Here is a 22,215-nt window from a genome sequence, read left to right as displayed (position 1 = left end):
CCTACCATGGGACAACATACTATAATGGATGGCCTCCACCTCTCCCTGTGTGCCTCACTGACCCTTGAAGGGAAATAACAATGGGGGCATTACCAGAAGGAAGAAGCCTAGCTCCAGAGAAACCTGAGGCTGAGAAACCCCCTTGGAGCACCTATTTACCCCATTTTCTCTCTCTAAGAATGTCCTGCATAAAGCCACTGAGATTGCAGTTGATAACCTAGCCTACCTACCAGATAGACCCTAGAAATGTTGGCTCATGTCATAAATCTTACATGTAGTATAAAACTCAGCTTTTTAAGTTAGTACTGGGGACTTAACCCAGGACCTTCACACACTAGGCAAGCACCCTTGCCAATGAGCTGCATGTTTTCCTTTATTTAAACTTCTGGATTATGAAATAAGATCTCATTAAGTTGCCCAGGTGGCCTCAACCTCCTGAGTGCTAGGCTAACAGGTGTTATGTTGACACGCCTGCTTACTCTCTTAGAGTTTAAATAGTGTTTATGTAAAAATGTATACATCAACCTTCTTGGGTCCATTTCCAGCCTATTAGGAAGACCTCCAAGCTCACCCTGGGCTGGAAGCGGGAGGCAGACAGAGTGAAAAGAACATTCTAGGACCTGTTTGGCTCTCATGTGCATGCTCACAATTCCTACTGCACACTGCCTACCAAGCAGTACACTGGAGATTAAGGTCAAAAGATGAATAAAATGCAGGCCCTGCCCTTAAATTACTCGTGATGGTGGAAGGAAAATGTGACTAAGCTATTCCTTCAGAAGATTGGACTGTTATCAGAAAACTCGGAGCTCTGGAAGCCAATATTTTTCTCTAGCAGAGTGGGAAAGGCTTCGGGAAGCAGAGCAAGTCACCAAGAAGAACCCTCAAAGAGTGGACATCAGGGAGGAGCCTTGCACTCTGCTCAGTCAGCTCACCATGCAGCCTGACTAACTTCCTCATCACATTTCCACAAGGCTGTAGGAACAATTTCAAGATGCAAAATGAAGTGTGTTTTGTGGTTTCCAGTGTGGATTTTCTTCAGGTAGATGTTACACACACAAAACGAAAACCTTTAACTTCTAAAAGTTATGTTCTTAGTTACTGAAGAAGGAAGGGCATAAGGAAAATTCTCCAGTTCTAGTCACATGCTTAATCACTTAGAGGACATTGACATAGTTCCCGTGCTCCTGAAATCCTAGGCGTGCCAGTTCACACACCAGTTTGATCACAATGTGTTGTGCTTTAAATTGACTCAGTTGTCTCAAAACCATGGGTCACAAAAGTCCAGGAGGTCTCTAAGTAAGTTTTACTTAGCATACTGGAAAAATAATTCACAATACATGATCTGTGTAGCCTCAAAAGCCCTGGTCTGGATGCTGCTTGAGAGATGATACTGGAGGAGAGGAATTCTAGACACTCTGCTGGCAACAGCCTCTCAAATTCCACCCACGCTAAAACTGCTGGCTGGAAACTTGGAACTGCAGCCTTTTTATTCAGTCCATTTCTATGCAACTGTTTTGCACTTTAACTAGATCCACCCATTAACTACAAATGTTTTAATTTACCGGAAGGATGACTGTGACACAGAAAGAGAAACTTCCAGGAATATGTGTTCTGTCCTCATATCTATAGCCTCAGAAACACAAAGAAAAATGTCTTAACTTTTTAATCTACTCTTTATATACTTGTAATCATAGAATTTATAACACAGGCCTAATTTTGATAAAAGTAGTGCTAATATTAAAGTAAAACATAATGAATCTGAAACCTACGAAGACCATGTTCTCTATTAAAGCCCATGGAAGCCCAAGGCATTGACAACTTGAGGACACTTATTTTTTCATATGATAACATAATTTTAAAACATTTTTCCAACTAGTTCCCTTTTTCTTGCTTTTCACTGTAAAATTACCTAGATTAGCCAATTTCTAAGTTATCTTGAATAATTGTATTCAACAATCTCCTGCAAAAAAGAAAAAAATGTTCAGAAAGGGGGTGGGGCATACTATTTATGCCTATGTTTAGGATTTGTTGAAATATTAATACATCAACTATCAGCATGTTAGAACTTCACATCAACACTGTGAACTCTTCAATGGACCACTGATAGCACAAAATAAAAATTTGTTTCTCTGAAATATAGTCTATACACATACAGAATGAATTTTTTTCTAAAACCACAGCAAATCCCCATCTAATAATTAAAGAAAACAAACTAACAAAAAATGAGCATGCCCCTCTGGCAATTTTAAGTGCAAGATTTTTTTTCTAACCTAGCATAGAAGATACACACACACACACACACACACACACACACACACACACACACACACACGAAGAGAGAGAGAGAGAGAGAGAGAGAGAGAGAGAGACAGAGACAGAGACAGAGACAGAGACAGAGACAGAGAGGAGGGAGTGAGTGGAGGGAGGGAGAGAGAGGCCCAAGTGCAAGGCCTACCCAAGTGGCTGCTGATGCTCCATCTTCTGTTTGTAGTGGGACAGAACAAAAAGCACTAATCTTAAAGAAAACAATACAGGATAATACATCAATCAAGACAGAGGTTATCTTTTCCTTACTGAAAACTCCTGGGACCCAACATGCTTTAGAGTTTGATTTGGGGAAGATTTCAGAATATATGCATAACTTTATATATAAAAAGCCAAAATTCAAAATGTTTCAAATCTGAAACTCCAGTGAGTTCCATCCATGATGAAAGCATTAACGCTGGTGCCATATTTCTATATAAAAGTGGGTCAGGTTTCAAATCAAGGATGCTCACCCTGAAGCAGTGACCATCTATCGGTCCCCTATTTGGTGCCTGGCTTTGTACTATGTACTCTATGCATTATTTACCCTCACTAAATCCTACAAAGTATTTTCTTTACCTCAAAAGATGTAGATGCTAAGATCTACAGAGGTCATAGCACTACAAAGCAAGGACTCCCGCTCAGGTCTATGTTCTGGACACTACAGCTGGAGGAAAAGCAGCCTTTGTGTGGCAAACACTGCCTCCACTGTGTTCTTCCACAATTACTTAAAAGTTTCAAGGTCATCTTCATCTTTGTTTTCGGTCCCTTCATCAGGCCCTCCGTCACTCACATCTGCAGAACCCCTGACTTTCAGATGCCATGGAGTAAGAAGCAGTACACGTGGAAGGACCCAGAGCTTTAAATCTCCCATCTTCTTCAGCTGATTACACCTATGGACACTTGTCATCCCAGGGCTCTGGTTAGTGTGTTCACAGTGCCCGCAAGGGTCACCAGACTCCAGAAAACACTCATGAATAAAAGAAATTTCTGAGCAGCCATTTCATAAGGAGAGTTAACATCGGTTATGACAACGTCAACACTCCAGCCGGCATTTGTAAAGAACAGTGTGTGACTGCTATTGGTTCACTAAAGCCCTCCAGCCACCCCATGACTTAATCTTGGGGAAGTACCTAGAAACACACTTCTGGATTGAATTTGTAACCATGGTTTATTCACTCTCACTGGGTCTCATCAGAAGCCATGTGGTTTTCTACAAGACCTATCTATAGTGGCTTCTAGGCTTCCCTAGGTAGGTACAGACTAGGGTTAAAAGGAAGACGACTTTGTTCTTCCAAGGCAAAACATTCAATTCCAAGGATATATGCAAGCAACAATGTTTAGGTCTGTAATGAATTCTTAGAAAAGAATTATGTAAAAAATGAATATAAAATATTCATGCATCTAAAAGAAATATTTGTTACTTTCAAGTACAAGGTTCCCCAAGTGGCGCACACACTCCTCCTTGTGAGCTTACCTTGAAGATGGCATTATAGTTGAAGCCCTGAATTTTGCTGTAAACGGATTGGTTGACTCGTAATCAAAATAGTCCTGCCGATTTTCATTAAACGCACTAGGTGATTTCAAGTCACAGGGGCTATCAGATCCCCCATTGTTAAGCTTCTCCGATCTTCTGCTGTCTTTCTTCCCGGTCACTCGTTCAAAAAGGCTCACTTTCTCTTTTTTCTCTCTCTTATTTTCTTTCCTTACTTCAATTGGTTTTGAAAATAAATGCATGCTGTTGTCCCACGACTCACTGCTTTCTTCAAATGGATTTCTCTTCCTTGGCAGTGTTGCAGATTTTTGGGGTAATGAAGCAGTCACATTCATAAACGGGTCACTCTGTCTTCCAAAAGAGCGTTCGCCTTCATCCACAATGCTGCCAGGCGGGTTCAGTTTGGAAGTGTCAAAGCTTAGTGTTCTTCTGTGTGGAGACTTGAGACTTCCTACAAACATTTTCCCCCATTAGTAGGTGATGGGTGACATAACGCTATTATACTATTTTTGTTGCTTCAGAATGAGAACAATTAGCTAAAGATATTAACCCTCAAAACAATCTTAAAATTAGGTAAGGGATATTGTGAAGCACATAGTGCACTGTGAGACAACTGGGTGTCTTAGTGGCTTAGAAACCATCACATGAGGAAAGTATAAGGTAAACCCAAAAGACCTGCTGTCAACTATCATGTTGGCAAGTCTTAGACTTTCCTCTGGATATAGATGTTCTCCCTAGGAACAGTTAGATGGGATGGAATATATGCTGCAGATTTTCTTGTTTTATTTTTTTGTGTGTGTGTGTACAACTGTGCCACCACCTGCCTTGCTTTTTGAATGTGGGTTTTGGGGATTGAACTCAGGTCCTCCAGCTTTCAAGGCAAGTAGTTTACCGACCTAGCCTGGCCGCAAGCTTTTGAAAAGCAGAAATGGCAGCAAAACAACAAAAAAAGGCCAGGCCATGAGTGAAGACTAAGATTGACTTCAATATTGCCTATAATATAAATACAAATATATAAAATACAAGAGAGGGATAAACAGAGCTGAGTGCCACTTACCACTTTCTGGAACAACTCCAAAGGAATCTATCTGGCGACTGAGAAGATATGTTGGACCTATAGCACTGGACTTCAGTTTTTCAGAAGACAAGTGGGACCCAGTCAAATCAGACATCGAATGGGCAGAAGAGAGCCGCTGAGGACCCAATAGAAAAGGCGTTTTTGGTTTGGATTTCATCTGTGTTTCGCTGCTTGAAAGCACAGCCTTGGCATCGGGCGTGTGTGTGCTTGGAATGACTGCAGATGATGTATCAGACATTGTCCCGTCATTTTTCCTCCCTTTCATCTTATCTTTTAATTTTGCAAAAGGCGATCTTGTCTTATCCTTCATTGACAAGTCAAACATACTTGCTGTCATATTGTTTCTCATAAACTGAATATTGACCTTTATCTCACCCCTGTTTTTGATTCTCTTTCCTTGTTTGGATTCTAATCTAAACCACCTTCAAGAGAAGAGAAAAAATTGGTTTTAACATATAATGGCAACAGCAAGCTGTGTTATATCCAGGCAGCTATTTAAGTAAAGTGGCCACCCATCATCTACACACTGAATAAGAACCAGTCAGCCACAAATTTCTAGGTTAACTCATTGTTTAAAAAGAAAACAAATCAAACAAACAAACTGGTCCAGTTTCTGTAGAATGATACAGACCAAAGGAGAGTATGTAAAGGGCTTAGATAAAATTTCCCCTCATAATTCAATCATCATCAAACATTCTTATCAACAATAGATAATTATGTTTCCATATGGGACAAGTGTTACTAATGGCCTAAGGATATGTTTAACATTCAAAGACACTGAGCCAGGAACTGTAATTCATCACTTCCAATCATTTCTGAGTACCATAAAATGACAAATAATGATGACATTTAAATAAAATATTTAACCCCTATCCCAAAATATGATTTATAGGAAAAGAATTTTATTAACAATGGGAATAGTACATAATATGATAACCATTAAACTCCAAGTACCAATGTTTACATTCACATAGAATGGATCTAAGCCTTTGCCTAAGTAAAATATGAAAAAATGAGTCAAATGTAAGAAATGATAAACAATAAATCTTGTGAAGTTTTCAAAGAATAAAAAGATCAAATAATTCCTTCCAGAAAGCTACTGGTTCTGCAAAATTAAAAGGACTTTTAAAAGAAAATCCAGACCCCAGCTCTCAGGAATCTCTTGCATCATGCTGCCAATGTGTAAGTGAACTATATATGAAGCAGGACTTCTTTTGGTTTTGTTTACAGTATTTTTATCCACAAGAAATCCTCCAGTTGTTGGGGTCACTAGTGGTCACTCTACAGGGCAAACAGCCAGAACCTGCAGCATGTTGCCCCAATGTTTTCACATCATTTAGCAAGGGAGTCTGACCCCCATTCTGAAGACATGCTGTTATTTAAACACAGCACCACGGATTTTACTACAAAGCAACTCTGACCAAATTTTATATTACTTTTTCTTCTTGCTGCTTGCCAACAGGATAGCTAAAATATGACTGGATTTACTATACATCAACCAAAGACTGGCACACAGGAAGGACAGATTGCCAACACCCAACTTCTATCAGCTCCATTATGCTGCCATGCTTCCTTGATGAACTGGAATGATTCAATCAATCGATTCCAAAACAAGCAGTTTCTTAAAATAGAATAGTCTATGGTAGATGAATTACTCTAAGACCCTGAACTAAGAAAAAGTTATACAATGATAACATCTCAACAGGACTGGGAGTAAGAAATGGCAACAATGAACTGTAGGATGGAAGGCACCAAACAATACAAACATGAGCTCTCAGAACACCTCCAAATGAGGCAAAGCTACACACCCCTGAGTAAACTTAGGGTTTTAGAAAAGACAGCCATTTTCAGTGGTTTGAGAAATGCTCCTGATGGGTGATCCTGAGAAATACTCTAAAATCTCAGGCTATGTGAAAAATGATCGAACGTTCTTTATAAGAATGTATCCCTCCCCCAATGCCGGGCAGTGGTGGCGCACACCTTTAATCCCAGCACTCAGGAGGCAGAGGCAGGCGGATCTCTGTGAGTTCCAGACCAGCCTGCTCTACAAGAGCTAGTTCCAGAAAACCCTGCTTAAAAAAAAAAAAAAAAAAAAAAGTACCTCCCCCTCAAAACAAGCAACAAAAACACATATGTGGAGTTTATAACAAGTTGATAAAACCCAAGTTCAGGACAATATATCAGTGGTCCCCAAAATGGAAGCGGGTAAAAGGTGGTCAAAATTCAGAGTTTTTGAAGTAAGAGCAAATGAATTATCTACTTTAACACCCTTACTCTGGTGATAAAGAACCTGAGGCAAGGAGAATGACAAGCCATTTCCCCAAGTCCGATGGAAGCCAATAAGGAAAACATCTAAAGCTGACGAAAAACATCTGCAGAAAATACAAGCTAGTCCTTACTTGATGAAGCCCTGTGTTAATAGGGTTAACCACATGGCTGCCACACGTTACAGAACACTGTTTTTAACCAGAAAGCATGGGGGTGGAGGGGTGTCTCTCCTCCAAGAGAGCTAGCTCCTTGTGGACTGCTGGACTTGATTTTTTATTTCTAGAACCATCTTTGTAAAATCAACAAGACTCAACTCCAAACACGCATGCCTTGTACCATTTTGGTTTTAGTAGGACACTCTAAACACCTATGCAAGCTTTAAAGAATAAAGCAACAATGCATTTAAATACATGTGTAAATACAATGGATTTTTTCCTTTCTGTCTATATAAAAACAAAACAACAACAAACAAAACAAAACCCTGAAAAGAACTCTGATAAACACACTGATGTAAAGGGCAGGCCTGACAAGTAACTTTAGCTATTCTGTTTTGAAACTGATCTTAATGAGAAGAACTTCAAGAATCCTGAAATAATGTTTGTTTTCCCAGGCTTCAAAGAGACAAATGAAGACACTGTACTTGGGAGTAACTGGATTAATGCCTGTTCTTTCCCACCTCCAGAGTGCTGGGTTGAAATGGTATATGGCTTCTGTTCAATTTTCAGTGGGCACAGGTCCATTTCCAAAACTACCACACATGTGGGAATGATTCCCAAGCAACTGGTGCTGTGTGGTCAGAAATGGGACAAGACTGGCAGTAAGGAGGCCAGAGGCCAGGAGGCAGGTGCAATGCCAAGACACACACACACACACACACACACACACACACACACACACACATACACACCCTAAAGCCTACACATGCCCAAGTCACACCTAACCCCTAACCCCAGGTACTTTGATTATTATTAATTTTTGAGAGCAATTACCTACTTGGGTTACTTTAAAAAAATCAATTGATATTTCATAATAGCATAAACTATTTTCCCATTCTATTATTAAACATTGTTTTATTTCCTTAAATCCCATGACAGAACCAACCCAGACATCTATTAAAAGAAGGCAAACGTGAAAGTTCTCTGTCTGCTCAAAGGATCTGGCTCAGGCCCTTCCCCCTTCTCCATAAAGTGTGTGTGTGTGTGTGTGTGTGTGTGTGTGTGTGTGTGTGTGTGTGTGTGTACATATGTACATTCAAAGTGTAAAATTAAGTTGGAATAATAATTTTAAGCACCATACTCTTTGCCTCTCGTGACACAACTGGAAGACAAGATGTAAACACGTGTCTATTCACTGTGAAAAGTACAGAGTGTCACACCCCAAAGTTCCATGGGACATCTCAATCAGATGGTAGCCTTCATCACTCATTCCACTTTCCCAAAAAGCCCTTGGGAATATGCTGACAAGGTTTAGCAATGTGCAGAATATTAAAGACCTTTCTTTTAACACACTGGTGGCTCAAGTCTGTCCCTTACTGTGCCAACATGTGCAGCTGGGCTGGAAAAGGAAGCTATTAAATATATTAAAAATCTAGAGATATTACCAATAAAGATACCTCATCAAATACACAGTTCCCATTTAGTCACCCACACAAAACACTAAGGTTTAATACCAGATGAAAATCCCTTTGTATGAAGAAACATCACAAGCTCTGCTGAGAGCATTTCAAAGCATCTCCCCTCCAAAAGCTCTGCTTGGTTTTATAGACAGAATACGATATTAGAGATTGTTCATGGTCTAGTTTATTGTAACTGCGAAGCTGCCAAAGATGGAAATAAAACAAGAAATTTTAAAAGGCTATTTCATTCTCAGGATCTTTGTATCCACACTTGGGCCTACTTAAATTGGGGGAATTTACATTTGAGAGGTCTGTAGTATATTATCATTAATATTAAAAGTACTGTTTAAAGCATGGTAAGAAATCTGAAGCGGTAGATACTTAAAAGCTCACAGTCAAAACACTTTACAGGGTATATACTAAATCACTCCAAACTGACAATTTGGAACAAATTATTTGGTTATTATTCATTTTTCATTTTAAATTTGATGAAGAACCCTTCAGAAGAAAGCAAATGCTACTTGTTAGATACCAAGAAGTTTAAAACCATTAAATATGCAACTTAAACTTTTTCTCCTGTCCTCATTGCATATTTACCTTTTGTTTTCTTGTATTTCTAGTGTTTTATCTTGCATACACTAAATCTTAGATGAAGACTTGATTCAAACAAAACAAAAACAATTACTACGTGAATTCCACTGGTAGGTAAAAAAAAATCACTATTTTTGAAATGTAATTAACATGAACTTAAAATTATCATTGTAAAAAAAGTGCTCTGAAAGGAAGATAAACTTGCATCAGGACTAGTGGGTGGGGATGGGAAGAATGATGAGTTCCATCTACCCTCCTCTCAAGAAACTCCAGCCATCTCAATGACTTCGGACCAGAAAAGCAAGTATGTTAAAGGTTGGAGCAGGAGACCCACCTTTCCAAATATGCTACTTATTTCAACTTGGGACATAACATCCTAGGGTTGATTTGTATTTTGGTTTCTTAAATTAAGTATATCTAACTCAGGCTTGAAAGTTCTCTTTCAAAAGCCATGTTTTCATTGAAGAGGTTATTAAGTCACTGCATCACAAGACTTTAATCACTGTCTCCAATCATACAGCAGTTAATTCGGCCTAAACACAGCAGCTTTACTGATTCTTCAGTAAACAATGGCTCCACTATACTGCAAACTCAAAGGGAAAATATCAGTGGGCTCAAGACTGGATATGTTTGTGCAGACTTCCAAAACTTTTTTTTTTCTTTCAACAACTTTCTACTCTATCAAGAAGTACTGACACCGAAAAATGGTGGAGCAAAAATAAAGGCCAACTGTTTACAATGCTGAAATAGAGTTCTAAAATCAGCAATTTATCTTTTGACAGCCCTTACTAGTAATTTACCTTTTAACAGTGTTCAGCAAACAGACCATTACATGCACAGATTTAATTTTCTGATTTTCTAGTTCATGCTCTAGGCCTCTTATACAAAGTATTCATTTTCTTATACAAAGTATTCATTTTCTTAAAATCCACTGCAATATATTACATTGTTTAAGACGTGTCTACCTCACACAGAAATGAGAAAAATAATGGATCATTAATAACTCCACTTTAAAAAAAATCATTTCACAGAAAAGGCTATTTTTCTTCAAAGTCATGCAAACCGAAATGGTTAAAACTGGATTCTATTTCAATTCCAAAGACCCATGCTTCAAATATGCCATGTTCAAGAACAGTAAATCCATATTATATTTAAGCGCCCAAAATTCAAGATAAATTACATAACTTACTCGGTTTTCCTCCTTTGTTTGTCCTCAAAGATGTCATTGAGATTGATTGCCACCTGCCCTAAAAACTTATCCAGTCCCACTAGGGACCTGTGCATCACTATAAGGAAAAGAATGTATTTCTCTGGATTGCCCTGCATGAGCAACCCGGGCAACTCAAAGGAGGCCTCCTCCTTCCAGACAGGCTCCAGCGTTTTCTCTGCTACAGAAGTAGAGTACTTTTCTTTGCCCAACTGAATTATGGTGTATGTGTCATTGGTGCCACTTTTGCCTTTGGGCTTCAGATCTTTAGCCTGGAGCACTGTGACCTGCACGTGGGTTGGAAACCACTTTTGGGCTTGCTCGGACAGCATCATTTCTGGGATTTTATTTTGCTATGTTTTTCGGGTTTGTCTTTTGGGGTTTTTTTTTTTTTGTTTGGTTTGGTTTGGTTGGGGGGTTGCTGTTGTTGTTGTTGTTTTTCTGCACAGAGTTCAGAAGCCAGGCAGTGCCCCTCCCGCAGGGAGAGCCCGAGTCCCCGGTCACCACATCCTAGAGGGCACTTCAGCGAGCTGCAGGGGGAGTGGGGGCTGCCCGCCCCAAGGTCCCTGAGGGCTGCTGTCAAATCGACCGGCTCGCACGGCCGGGGGCCGCCGCCGCCGCCGCCGCCGCGGGGGTCCCTTTCTTCCGCAGAAGCACAGGGGTCCACATCACCTGGCCGCCCGCTCCAGGCCTCCGCGCGCAGCCGGACGCCTCGCGTCGCCGCCGTCCCGGGGCCCGCGCCCCTGCGGCCCGGCCCGGCCTCCTCCTCCGACCCGGCTGAGACGAACCGTCGGCGGCCCGGCCCGGGCCTGGCTCCCTCCGCCCGCCGCGCAGCCTCGCCTCGGCTCCTCCCCGAGAGTGGCGTAGGCCTGGGCGAGCGGGGCGGACGCCGCCCCGTCCGGATGGCGCCGGCGGACGCGGCCGCGCGCGGCGGCAGCGCGGGCGGGCGAGGCCTGAGCCGGGGGTACCGCGGCTCCTAGCGCCGCGCCGCGCGCGGCGGCGCGCCACTTCCGGGTGGCCGTCTCCATGTTGAGCGAGGGGCGGGGCCGGGCGGGGTTGGGGGTTAGCGCCTCCCTGGTTGCCGTGACGACGCGGCGGCGGTGGCGGGGTGCGGGACGCTGGAGGCTGGGATGCTGGCACGACATCAGACCGTGGTCGTGCTGTGGTTCAGGCCTGGCAGTTGCCGGGCTGGGGACGTGTGCGCCCGCAGAGGCCTGCAGGCGGTTTCTGGGCCTTGCACAACGCCTGCGCTTGGGAGAGAACCAGTTTCCATCCTGGAAGGCAGGAATCTGTCCCAGCTGTGTGCTCTGTGCCTGGCCAGGGCCCGGTGTCCTTGAATGGTGGTGGGAAGCACATAGCTCTTCTTCTGGGACAGATACACACTTCGTCCAGCCATTCTCCATCCGTCTTGAAGAGGAAGCTTTCAGCCGACCAAAGGGTCCTTCTGAGCACACACCGAAAGAGAAGGAAGCAGACATTCCAAAGCTAGCTCTGCTTCATAAAGATCATAGACTCTGTGGGGGTGGCGTCAGAGGATCTGGTTCTGGCGCGCACGCCTGCTGTGAACTCTTGAGTCAAGTCATTTTCCTTCCCTCAGTCCCACTTCTTTACATTGATGAAACAGGTCGTTACTAGTCTCCGACCTGTCCTGAGTATGGTGTCAAAAGCATTTCTTGAGTGCGCTTGAGGGCTCCTGGAGACCAAGCTCCACTTCAAGGGTAGAGGCGATTATGGAGTCATAAGAGGTGCTTTCCCGCCGGCACTGTGAAATGGGCTCTATGTCTCTCTTTCCTGCTCTGTTTTTCAATTGCAGGAGACCTACCTCTGTTGACTGTTTCCATCCATTTCTTAAGTTCTTTGGACTACCTGGTGACATGGCCAGCCTGCGGCCAACAATAGCTGTGGATGAGGCCAAACACATTATAACTCACTTAGTGTTGCATGGCTATTTAACCACACCGCGCTGTTCTATGGGAGAACTTTGTAGACAGATGACAGCATCTTGTAGCAATGTCAAAGGATGAACAAGAGAACTACTCATGAAGTAGGCATGCTAACCAATCTGTTGACTGACTAGATGCCTTCTCTCCATTTGCAGGACTAATTTTGAGAATAAAACAATTAGATACATAGATAGATAGATAGATAGATAGATAGATAGATAGATAGATAGATGTGCTTTTTTCAAATTAAAATAGCCGCAAACTACAAGGTATTGTGTTTATTATTTTCAGGCGAGGTTTAAAGCTTGTTATAGAGTCAGAGTTTTCAACCCTGGGAGATGGTGTTTGAGAAGGCCAGGTGTGCAAAGCAGAACAAAATCATCACACTGCGTGCAGAACATATGCATCCCAGAGTGGGCAGTTGTCAAGTTTAAAGAAAAATATTCTCAGGGACTTGTAAAGAGTACATTGGAACAGTCAGTGGTGGAATTTCACCAGCATCTCCAGAGAGAGAAAATTCGACACCTGGAACTTGAAGAAAACAAAAGACGCATCATGAAACCAAATTTAATTAGAAGTTTTATAAACCGGATTTTAAAGGCTTCACATTTCTATCTTAGGTTGTAATTAAACAATAGGCAATTAATTATAATAATGAATGTGAGTTTTTAAAGAGCTTAAAATGTTCAGAAAGCTTTATTGATTATAAACTTGTTTACAAGTATCATTTCACTTATTGTTGAAATACAGCCATCTCTAGGGTAGAAGTTGGCTGTGTTAGTTCACAGCAACACAATAACAGACTCCAACACAATGCAGAGAATGCTCTAAAGGCAAGAGCTGGACAACTGAAATGGTCATCCGCTCTTCTGTCACACCTAAAGTTGAGTGAAGCAGACACACAAACAGTAGAAGCCAAAGAAAGTCCAGAACTGCTTTATAAAAGGGAAGTAATTCCCTAGAGTGACTCCTCTGTATTACATCACTACATTCAGAATATAAAACACATCAGCTGAGCCAAGTATATGGTTGGCTCATATGGAAAAATAGCTATATAAGAATTGAGATCAAAGTGATCTACTGAAGTGTTCTATATTTTAAAATTTATTTTTTACAGCTTTTAAGATGAACGGATGGAGAGTTATTTTTAAAGATAGAAATCCCATGTTAGTGAATAAGGACAACCCCTAAATTGAAGACAGCTACTTTTTATTTTTTTTGTTCTTACTAATGACTTTAGTAAAATTCCAAAACAAGGGCCTGAGGTAAAGGACATATTTTAGAGGAGGAAAACATTGAGAATTCTAATTTTATACTGTTCACCACTATCCAACACACACACACACACACACACACACACACACACACACACACACACCACGAGAAGAGTTCACAGATGAAAACAGTGCCTTTCAGGACATTCTCACAAGGGAGTTCATTACAAGCATTATGAAAGATTTTCCCGTTGAACATCAGCATCTCTAAACTCATATCTTGTGGATCTCCTGTAGTACAATTAGGAACCCTTGGTGTTTAAATAGCCCACTGGGTCCAGCGTGTTAATGCTTCAGCTTGCATTATGCAATGGGTGTGTTAATTGTTTTTCAGATGGAGATGCAGAAGCCAAGGGGAAGCAAGAATGTTGTGGGAATTCGTTCAGCCAATAGACCCACCCCTTTCTGGGTGTGGTCTAAAGTGCTCCCTGCTTGCAGACTGATAAGCTGGGAGAAGACCTTTTCTCACTCTCTTGTGTGGTGGTCAAAGATCTGATCTCAGCTTCCTGCATCCCCAAGACAGAAGACCTCAGTGGCTTCTCTACCTTTATTGCTATTTGTGTCTCCCAATAAATAATTGATATCCTTTTATTCGGGCTCTCATGGACTCCCTTGCTTCTGCCTACACAAGAAGGTATTATTAAAACCTTCCAGTTTCTCTCTCACACACACACACACACACACACACACACACCTCTGATGTGCATGTGAAACCCATCTGTGTACAGCAAACCATGAATTATATCATCAATATGTAAATCAGTGTTCACACAGTTAAAAAGAAAGAGCTAGGAAATGGCTCCATGCATAGAGTACCTGTGGTCCAAGCATGAAGACCTGAGTTTGATCCCCAGAACCCATGTCAAAAAAACCGCTGCAGGAAGCAGAGGCAGCAAAGAAAGACAAATCCTTAAGACTCACAGGCTAGCCAGCACAGCCCAATTAGCAAGTTCCAGGGGAAAAAGAGACACTTTTTCCTTAAAAAGCAAGTTGGTTTTATTTGTCAGTTAATAAATGTGTGTGGGGGGAGGAAGCAAGACAAATAGCTCCTAGGCAGTTGACCATGAGCCTCCGTATGCACCCATACACCCATGGACAAAAACATACATGTACATGCTTGGGCAACTGTGTGCACTTTTGCGCATGCTCGCACATACACACACACACACACACACACACACACACACACACACACACACACACTGCACATTTTTAAGTAAGAAAATATTTGGCAAATTGAAGTCTAATAGCAAGGAAGTAGTATTGCCAGTTAGGTCATTTTGTTTCATTTTCATCACTGGGCTGATTAATCCGGTCTTGCGGAGTTGTGAGATCTCAGTCTGGGCTACATGAGAAGCAATGTGCTGAGCAGTGTGCAAAGCCCGAGCCAGTAGCCTGGGTCTGAATCCCACACTTGCTTGCCTATTGCTGGCTATGCCTCTTCAAGAAGAAAATCTCCTTTGAGCATCTGCAAAATCAGTCTGTCCTAGGAGACACAGCGCATCCCTTATAGTCACAATCCCAAATCGTCTGTAAAATCACTCTGTCTTTTTTTTTCTTTTACCTTCTTTTATTTTTTTAATTATTTTAATTCCTCATATTTACATATCCATCCCCCCATTCCCTCGACGTCCCATCCTCCCATGTTCCCCCCAACCCCCCCCATTCCTCCCCAGGGATAGTGAGGCCCTCCACCTAGGACCTTAAAGTCTGTCTTATTGTTTGGGAGAGGGTCTAGGCCCTCCTTCCTGTATCTGGGCTGCAATAGTATCCTTCCACAGGGAATGGACTCCCAAAGTCCATTTGTGCTCTAGGGGTAAAGACGGCTCCACTGTTAGAGGTCCCATAGACTGTCTTGGCCTCCTAGCTGGCACCATATTCAGAGGGCCTGGTTTGGTCCAATGCTGTTTCCCCAGCTTTATGACTAGAGTCTCCATGCTCTCACTAGGTCAGGTCAACCGTTTCTGCAGGTCTCTCCATCCCATCTTGTCTCCTTTGCTCTCAATCCTCCTCCCTCTCCACAACTGAATTCCAGAAGTATGGTTCAGTGCTTAGCTATGGGTGTCTGTTTCTGCTTCAAACAGCAACTGGATGAAGACTCTCCTTGCTCTCCCTGCTTCCGGGCTCCAATTTGGTCAGGGGTTCTTGTCCCCATCCCCTTCTTCGAGGGACTATGCAATCTTCTCTTGGGGTCCTCCTCGTTTCCTGGCTCCTCTGGCAATGTGGAATGTAGGCTAGTGATCCTTTGCTCTATTTCTAAAATCAAAAATGAGTGAGTACATACCATGTTTATCTTTTTGTGATTGGGTTACCTCACTGAGGATGGTTTCTTCTAGTTCCATTCATTTGCCTGCAAATTTCAAGATTCCATTGTTGTTTCCACTGAGTAGTTCTCCATTGTGTAAATGTAGCACATTTTCTCTATCCATTCTTCAGTTGAGGGGCATCTGGGTTGTTTCCAGGTTCTGCCTATTACAAATAATGCTACTATGAACATAGTTGAACATATATTCTTATTGTATGAGTGTGCATTCTTCGGGAAAGGGATTGATGGATCTTGAGGTAGACTGATTCCCATTTTCCTGAGAAACCACCATACTGATTTCCAAAGTGGTTGTACAAGTTTGCACTCCCACCAGCAATGGAGGAGAATTCTTCTTTCTCCATATCCTCTCCAGCATAGATTGTCATTGGTGTTATTGATTTTAGCCATTCTGACAGGAGTAAGATGATATCTCAGAGTGGTTTTGAGTTGCATTTCCCTGATGGCTAAAGATTTTGAGCACTTTCTCAAGTGTCTTTCAGCCATTTTGGATTCCTCTGTTGAGAATTCTCTATTTAGTTCTACACTCCATCTTTTAATTGCATTGTTTGGTGTTTTGGAGGCTAGATTCTTGAGTTTATTGTATATTTTGGTGATCAGCCCTCTGTCAGATGTGGGGTTGGTGAATATCTTTTCCCAGTCTGTGGGCTGGTGTTTTGTCTTGCTGACTGTGTCCTTTGCTTTACAGAAGCTTCTCAGTTTCAGGAGGTCCCATTTATTAATTGTCGATCTCAATGTTTGAGCTACTGGTGTTATGTTCAGAAAGCGGTCTCCTGTACCAATTTGTTCAAAGGTGCCACCTTGTACACCAGGGCATCCCTCACAGTCACAATTCCAATTCGTCCAACTGAAGCTCAGAGAAGCAAATTGCATTTTAATTACCTAATTGGGTGCAGAATATATACTACAGCAGATTTCCTTTTTATGTAGTTTATTAATCATGGATCCTCTAATTTGAAGGAATATTTGTATATATGTATGTCTGTATATATTCAAGATGCCCTGTGTGTTCTCTCCCTCAAATGAAAGCAACTGATGATCAGAGAAAGGAAGCAAATGTATAACACCAACAGCTCAGGGTTTGGAGGAAATTACATACAGGGCAAGTGGTCTTGAAAAATCTTGAACTTTTCTCGTAGGCATCAATATAACTTGTATTGTCGGCAGCTTCTTTGAACTGTGGAGACATGCTGGGGAGGCTAAGAATTTGTAGAGCAGAGCACACATTTGCACATGAGGACATTTCATGTAAAAGATTTTCCATTTCTTGTTTATGATCTCAAAATATTATGTTAGACAACCTTTATTCCCTTAACCAAATAGATGCATAAGAATTCATAGAACAAGAACATATTTACATCAACTGCTACATGGTATTGGATAAGATGAGTAAACCCCATTTGATCTTTTGTCCTTCCAAAGAACATTTAAATTGTTTACAATTTTTCAGCTATCATAAACAATGTTGTAGATGTTCAACTCGTCTCCTTGTGAACAACTGCACAGAGATAGGGTTTTATTGTTATAATACCTCTTTTTAAAAATTATATTTAGTTATTTAGTTAGCTAGCTATTTTGTGGGGACCACACCACAGCACACAGTAGGTCAAAGGACAACTTCCAGGAGTTGATTCTCTCCTTCCACCATGTGGCTTCCAAGGAATGAATTATTGTGTCTGTCTTGCTGACAAACACCTTTTCCATTGTAGCCTTCATGTTTGCCCCTAATAGCTCTTTTCTAACAAGGATGAAGTTAGTGGATGATAACAAGAAAAGCCTATAGACCCTCACATCAGAAGGCCTGAGTTGTACTCCTGGTTCTACATAGCCACCAGCTACAAACCTGGCAAACGGTCACCAATACCAACAGCTCCTTCCAACTGTGGAATTCTCAAAAGTTCTACTTGCTGAAAGTAAGAATTATTGTTCTTGAAAAAGAGTGACTGCATATTTCCCAATTCCAGTTGTCTCATCATGGGTCTTCTTGAATTCTTCAGAATGTAACTCCTTACATTGGTTTAGGTATAGCTTAGCCGTGATTGGAATCTTGATTATTACTGAAAGATTATTATCAGAGTGACTTAAACTCATCACCTTTGCTGGCAAGATGGCTCATGAGTAAAGCAGTTGCTGTACAATCCTAATGATTTGAGTTCAATCCCTGGAACCTACTAAAGGTGGAAGGAGAGAGCAGACTCCATCAAGTTGTCTCTGGCCTCCCCATGTACCCTGCATAAGTACACACACACACACACACACACACACACACACACACACACACACACACACACGTCACACTCACATCATATCACATACACACACACCACACACACAAACACATACCACACACACCCACACATACATATATATACCACATACAGGAACACATAAACACACACACACACACACACACACACACACACACACACACACACACACACATACACACATACCACGCACAAACACATACTACATACCCCAACACCCACACCACACACACACACACACACACACACACACACACACCACACACCACCTGTGGTGATATATTATTTACAATTTATTAAAGCTTGCCTGTGCTGGGCGTTGGTGGCACACATCTTTAATCCCAGCACTTGAGAGGCAGAGGCAGGCGGCTCTCCTTGAGTTCAAGGCCAGCCTGGTCTATAGAGCGAGTGCTAGGATAGACTCCAAAGCTACACAGAAAAACCCTGTCTCGAAAAACCAAAATAAATAAATAAATAAATAAAGCAAGCTTGCCTGAGGGTACAGAAAGCAACGCTAGCCACAAGCCACAAAGCCAGGCAGTGGTGGCACACACCTTTAATCCCAGGACTCAGCAGTCAGAGGCAGACAGATCTGTTAGTTCAAGGCCACAGTGAGCTATACAAAATTGAACTAGTCCTAAAGAGAAACTGCTCACACAAAGGTGATCTCAGTACTTGACATCACAGGCCTTTTATCCCAGGATTTGAGAGGTATCAAAGGAAGAAGCAAAGTCAGTCTTAGAGATTTAGTCTCCAGCCACACTGAGGACAGGATAACCCTTTCAGTTATAGAGATAAGAGCTAGTGGCCAGTTGCTTTGCTTTTCTGACCATCAGCTTAAACCCCAATATCTGTCCCTGGGGTTTTTATTATTCATGCTACACAAACATACACACACCACACACTAAAAATAAATAAAATTTGAAAAGATTGGTTCATTGTTCTTGTACTTTGTTTAAAAAAATGGAATTTCTTAAACAGGAGATTTTATGATGTGCATGAAATATATAATATTTCTAGAATATGGATTACTTTGGAGAGCATTTAACTGGCAAGCTATTCTCAAGAATGTGATAGATTTGTTTCTCACCCTACAGGTCCTTCCTGAATTTCTATTTACTGAATCTTTAAAGGTACTTGTTATATTTGGTCTTATTTCTTACATTTTATGATTTTCTATTAAAGCCTGGGGGAGATGCTATTCTTGTCTCAGGGTCAGATTTCAAACCATCTCTCCTGAGGCAATTTTCAACTGAACAGAACAAGGACTTAGCCTATCTGAGTATTTGATGACAAACATATTTTAGCAGCATGTGCTTATCTTTTTACACATTCTGGGTCAGGTCACTTTCAGAGAACCTACCATCAAAAAACTTCAACTACAATCATTTCATAGCAATCAGAAGGATCATGGATCATCTAGATAGCCAAGATTAAACTTAAGATTGTCTTTAGTGTTGTTCATTTCAAGACAAGACAGGACACTTGAAAAACAGGTCCTCCATATCTTTTCAAAAACTCTTGTACCTCAATTGGCTGTAAACATTACCTGAGCACCCTTGACATGATTCCAGGGCCTAACTCTGCTTTAGTAAGGGCACAGAGACAAACACAGATGAGTGACTGATTTGCAACCCATGGTATTCTCCAGAAAGCAGAAATCGGTATTATGATATTTGGCATCCAAAAATGGCAGAGACTGAAGGGTATTAATGGACATTATCCATGGAAAAAGAACCATCCAGGCCTTCACTATTCACTTCTGCTTCCATGACAGAAAGATGAAATGCTACCTGACTGACTTCTGTGGGAAAATGTTGAGTTTCATTCAGGACCTCAAAGCAGACCTACCACCTCAATCAACATTAAACATTTGTTACAGAACAGAGAACAGTGGCGGATGGAAAAGTCTTTTATAAACAGAAAGAATTTATTAACTATGAAATTTTATCATGGTTTCAGGTTTGCATCTATTAAATATTAGCATTAGTATTCACACATTTTACTCAAGCATCAATGTTTGCTTAAAATGATACGAGTTGAACAGATTTAAAAAGCAAGAAAATTCTAGTTTGCCATCATCCAAACTATATCAAAGCCCACTCAATTTTATAAGGAAAGGCACTTACAGAAGAAAAAATAACTCAGTGGCTATGTAGATAAATCCTTCTGATGGGCTGAAACTGATGTCTGTTGTAAAACCAAAGATAATACTATAAAATGAGGCTGTTTAAATTTATTCTGGGAGGGCAAACCAAGTGGCTTCTTGGAAACACATGCCTTAACAAGCTCATGCAGTTATAAGGTTGATAATGACTTGATAACAGCTTATGCCATTTATGCCTCTCTCGTTCCTAGTAATTGGCAGTATCTTGTGACCTTCTGGTTTCATGCAAGTGCAGGTGAGCTATGCTTAGAGTCTCAGATAAGAAAACCAATGCAGACAAAAGAGTCAGTTCCCACTTTTCTATTTCAAAGTAGACAGTAAGAAAAAAAAGGTAATGGCCAAAGTTTATGCAATAAATAATGTGAAGGCCAAGGCAAAAGGACTGCCTCAAATTTAGCTCTGCTTGGGCTACACAGTAAGTGAGTTCAAGGCCAGCCTGGACTTCTCTGTAAGAGCCAGTCTGGAGGGTTGGGGAGAGAATGCAATCAATAAAAGAGGCAGGTTAGATGAAAACTCCTCTCCAGGGTAAAAAAAAAAATAGACTGATAAAGAATATGGAGATAACTAGATAGATGAAATGAGCCTGCAAAGTGGGAAAACTGATGGTGAGAGTCCAGATGGACGCAGGCATCAAAATGAAGAAGTTCACTGTATCTTGCTTCTCAGAAGGGACTTTGAAAGCCAATCAAGTCTCGAGCAACACGTTTGTATGAAGCAGCTGCGGCATTAGTGGAATAAAAAGTTAAAGGCAAGGGGGGCTCTGAGCAGAGGTCTGAGGCCTCTTGCTGAACCTCCTACCAAAAAAAAAAAAAAAAGGCACCAGAAACTCTCTGAATAATTAATCTACCCAAATACCCAAAGCTATGAAAGTGATGGAGAAGTGATGGGTGTTGGGAGCATGAAGACCCGTATGCCCACAGATCACTAGGGAAACCAGGGATGTTAAGCATGCAGGCTTGTCCTTTCTTAAGAAAGAACAGATAAGCTGTTTTCCCACCCAAAAGGCTGGGGATTGGAGGTGATCTGCATTATCTGTAGGACCAGGCCATATCAGGCTCCCACAATCAGGACCAGAGGTGGCTAGTAGTAGTCTAAATGGCATTTACATTATCCGTATAACCAGGAGCTCCCCCAAGTTCCCACACCAAGGCCAGAGATGGCTAGCTGCCCAAATGACCCCTATGCTGTCTGGACGACTGAAGCCAGGCTAGATCCTTCCCTAGGCCCTTAAGCTAACACAGCCTATCTCCAGCCCCATTTTCTTAGGAGAAATGACATGTACTTTGAGTTAAGTTTCCATATAAATATGCCTCTTTGTGTACCAGAGATTGTATTACACTAGGTAACTTTTCAAATTACACTGTTTATATATACCAGCAATAAACCAATAGACTCCCAAAGTTTGGTCCAACACTGAACATATCAGGCTGAACTGAACTTTCCTTGTCACCTCTTTGTAGATTAGTTCACTGCTGGTCATGACACTTGCAGGAACCCCCACAGATGGGACTGCATGGTCCTGCAGGCTGACATCAGGAAGTTTCACAGGATATAAACCAAGGATCAGAGACTGGCTATGATGAGGTTCCTTTCAGCATGCTGCTTTTAACAGGACAACAGCAGGACCAGGTGCTGTCAGACACCGCTTAGGCTTTCACCTGGGCCCTTAGCCCTGACAGAAAC

General features: G+C 41.6%; 1 protein-coding gene across 4 annotated transcripts in view; it reads right to left on the bottom strand.

The window, feature by feature from the left end:
- Rab11fip2 (RAB11 family interacting protein 2) overlaps window positions 1-11,178 on the bottom strand; it is a 38,862-nt gene extending 27,684 nt beyond the window's left edge. For 2 of the 4 annotated variants that reach the window (XM_027406860.2, XM_027406862.2), the window contains exons 1-3: window positions 10,541-11,177; window positions 4,857-5,299; window positions 3,782-4,250 (exon numbers count right to left, since the gene is read on the bottom strand). In XM_027406860.2, the coding sequence (XP_027262661.1) occupies window positions 3,782-4,250; window positions 4,857-5,299; window positions 10,541-10,893 (1,265 nt within the window). In that variant the 5' untranslated portion in view covers window positions 10,894-11,177. Of the gene's footprint in view, window positions 1-3,781; window positions 4,251-4,856; window positions 5,300-10,540 lie in introns of all 4 variants that reach the window. The other 2 variants (XM_027406859.2, XM_027406861.2) reach the window with 2 other exon arrangements.
- Between the last annotated feature and the right edge of the window lie 11,037 nt (window positions 11,179-22,215).

Source organism: Cricetulus griseus, chromosome 3 (genome assembly GCF_003668045.3).
Source record: "Cricetulus griseus strain 17A/GY chromosome 3, alternate assembly CriGri-PICRH-1.0, whole genome shotgun sequence".
Classification (NCBI taxonomy): domain Eukaryota; kingdom Metazoa; phylum Chordata; class Mammalia; order Rodentia; family Cricetidae; genus Cricetulus; species Cricetulus griseus.
The sequence above is the reverse complement of the archived record's forward strand: the minus strand, read 5'-3'. Positions and strand labels throughout refer to the sequence as shown.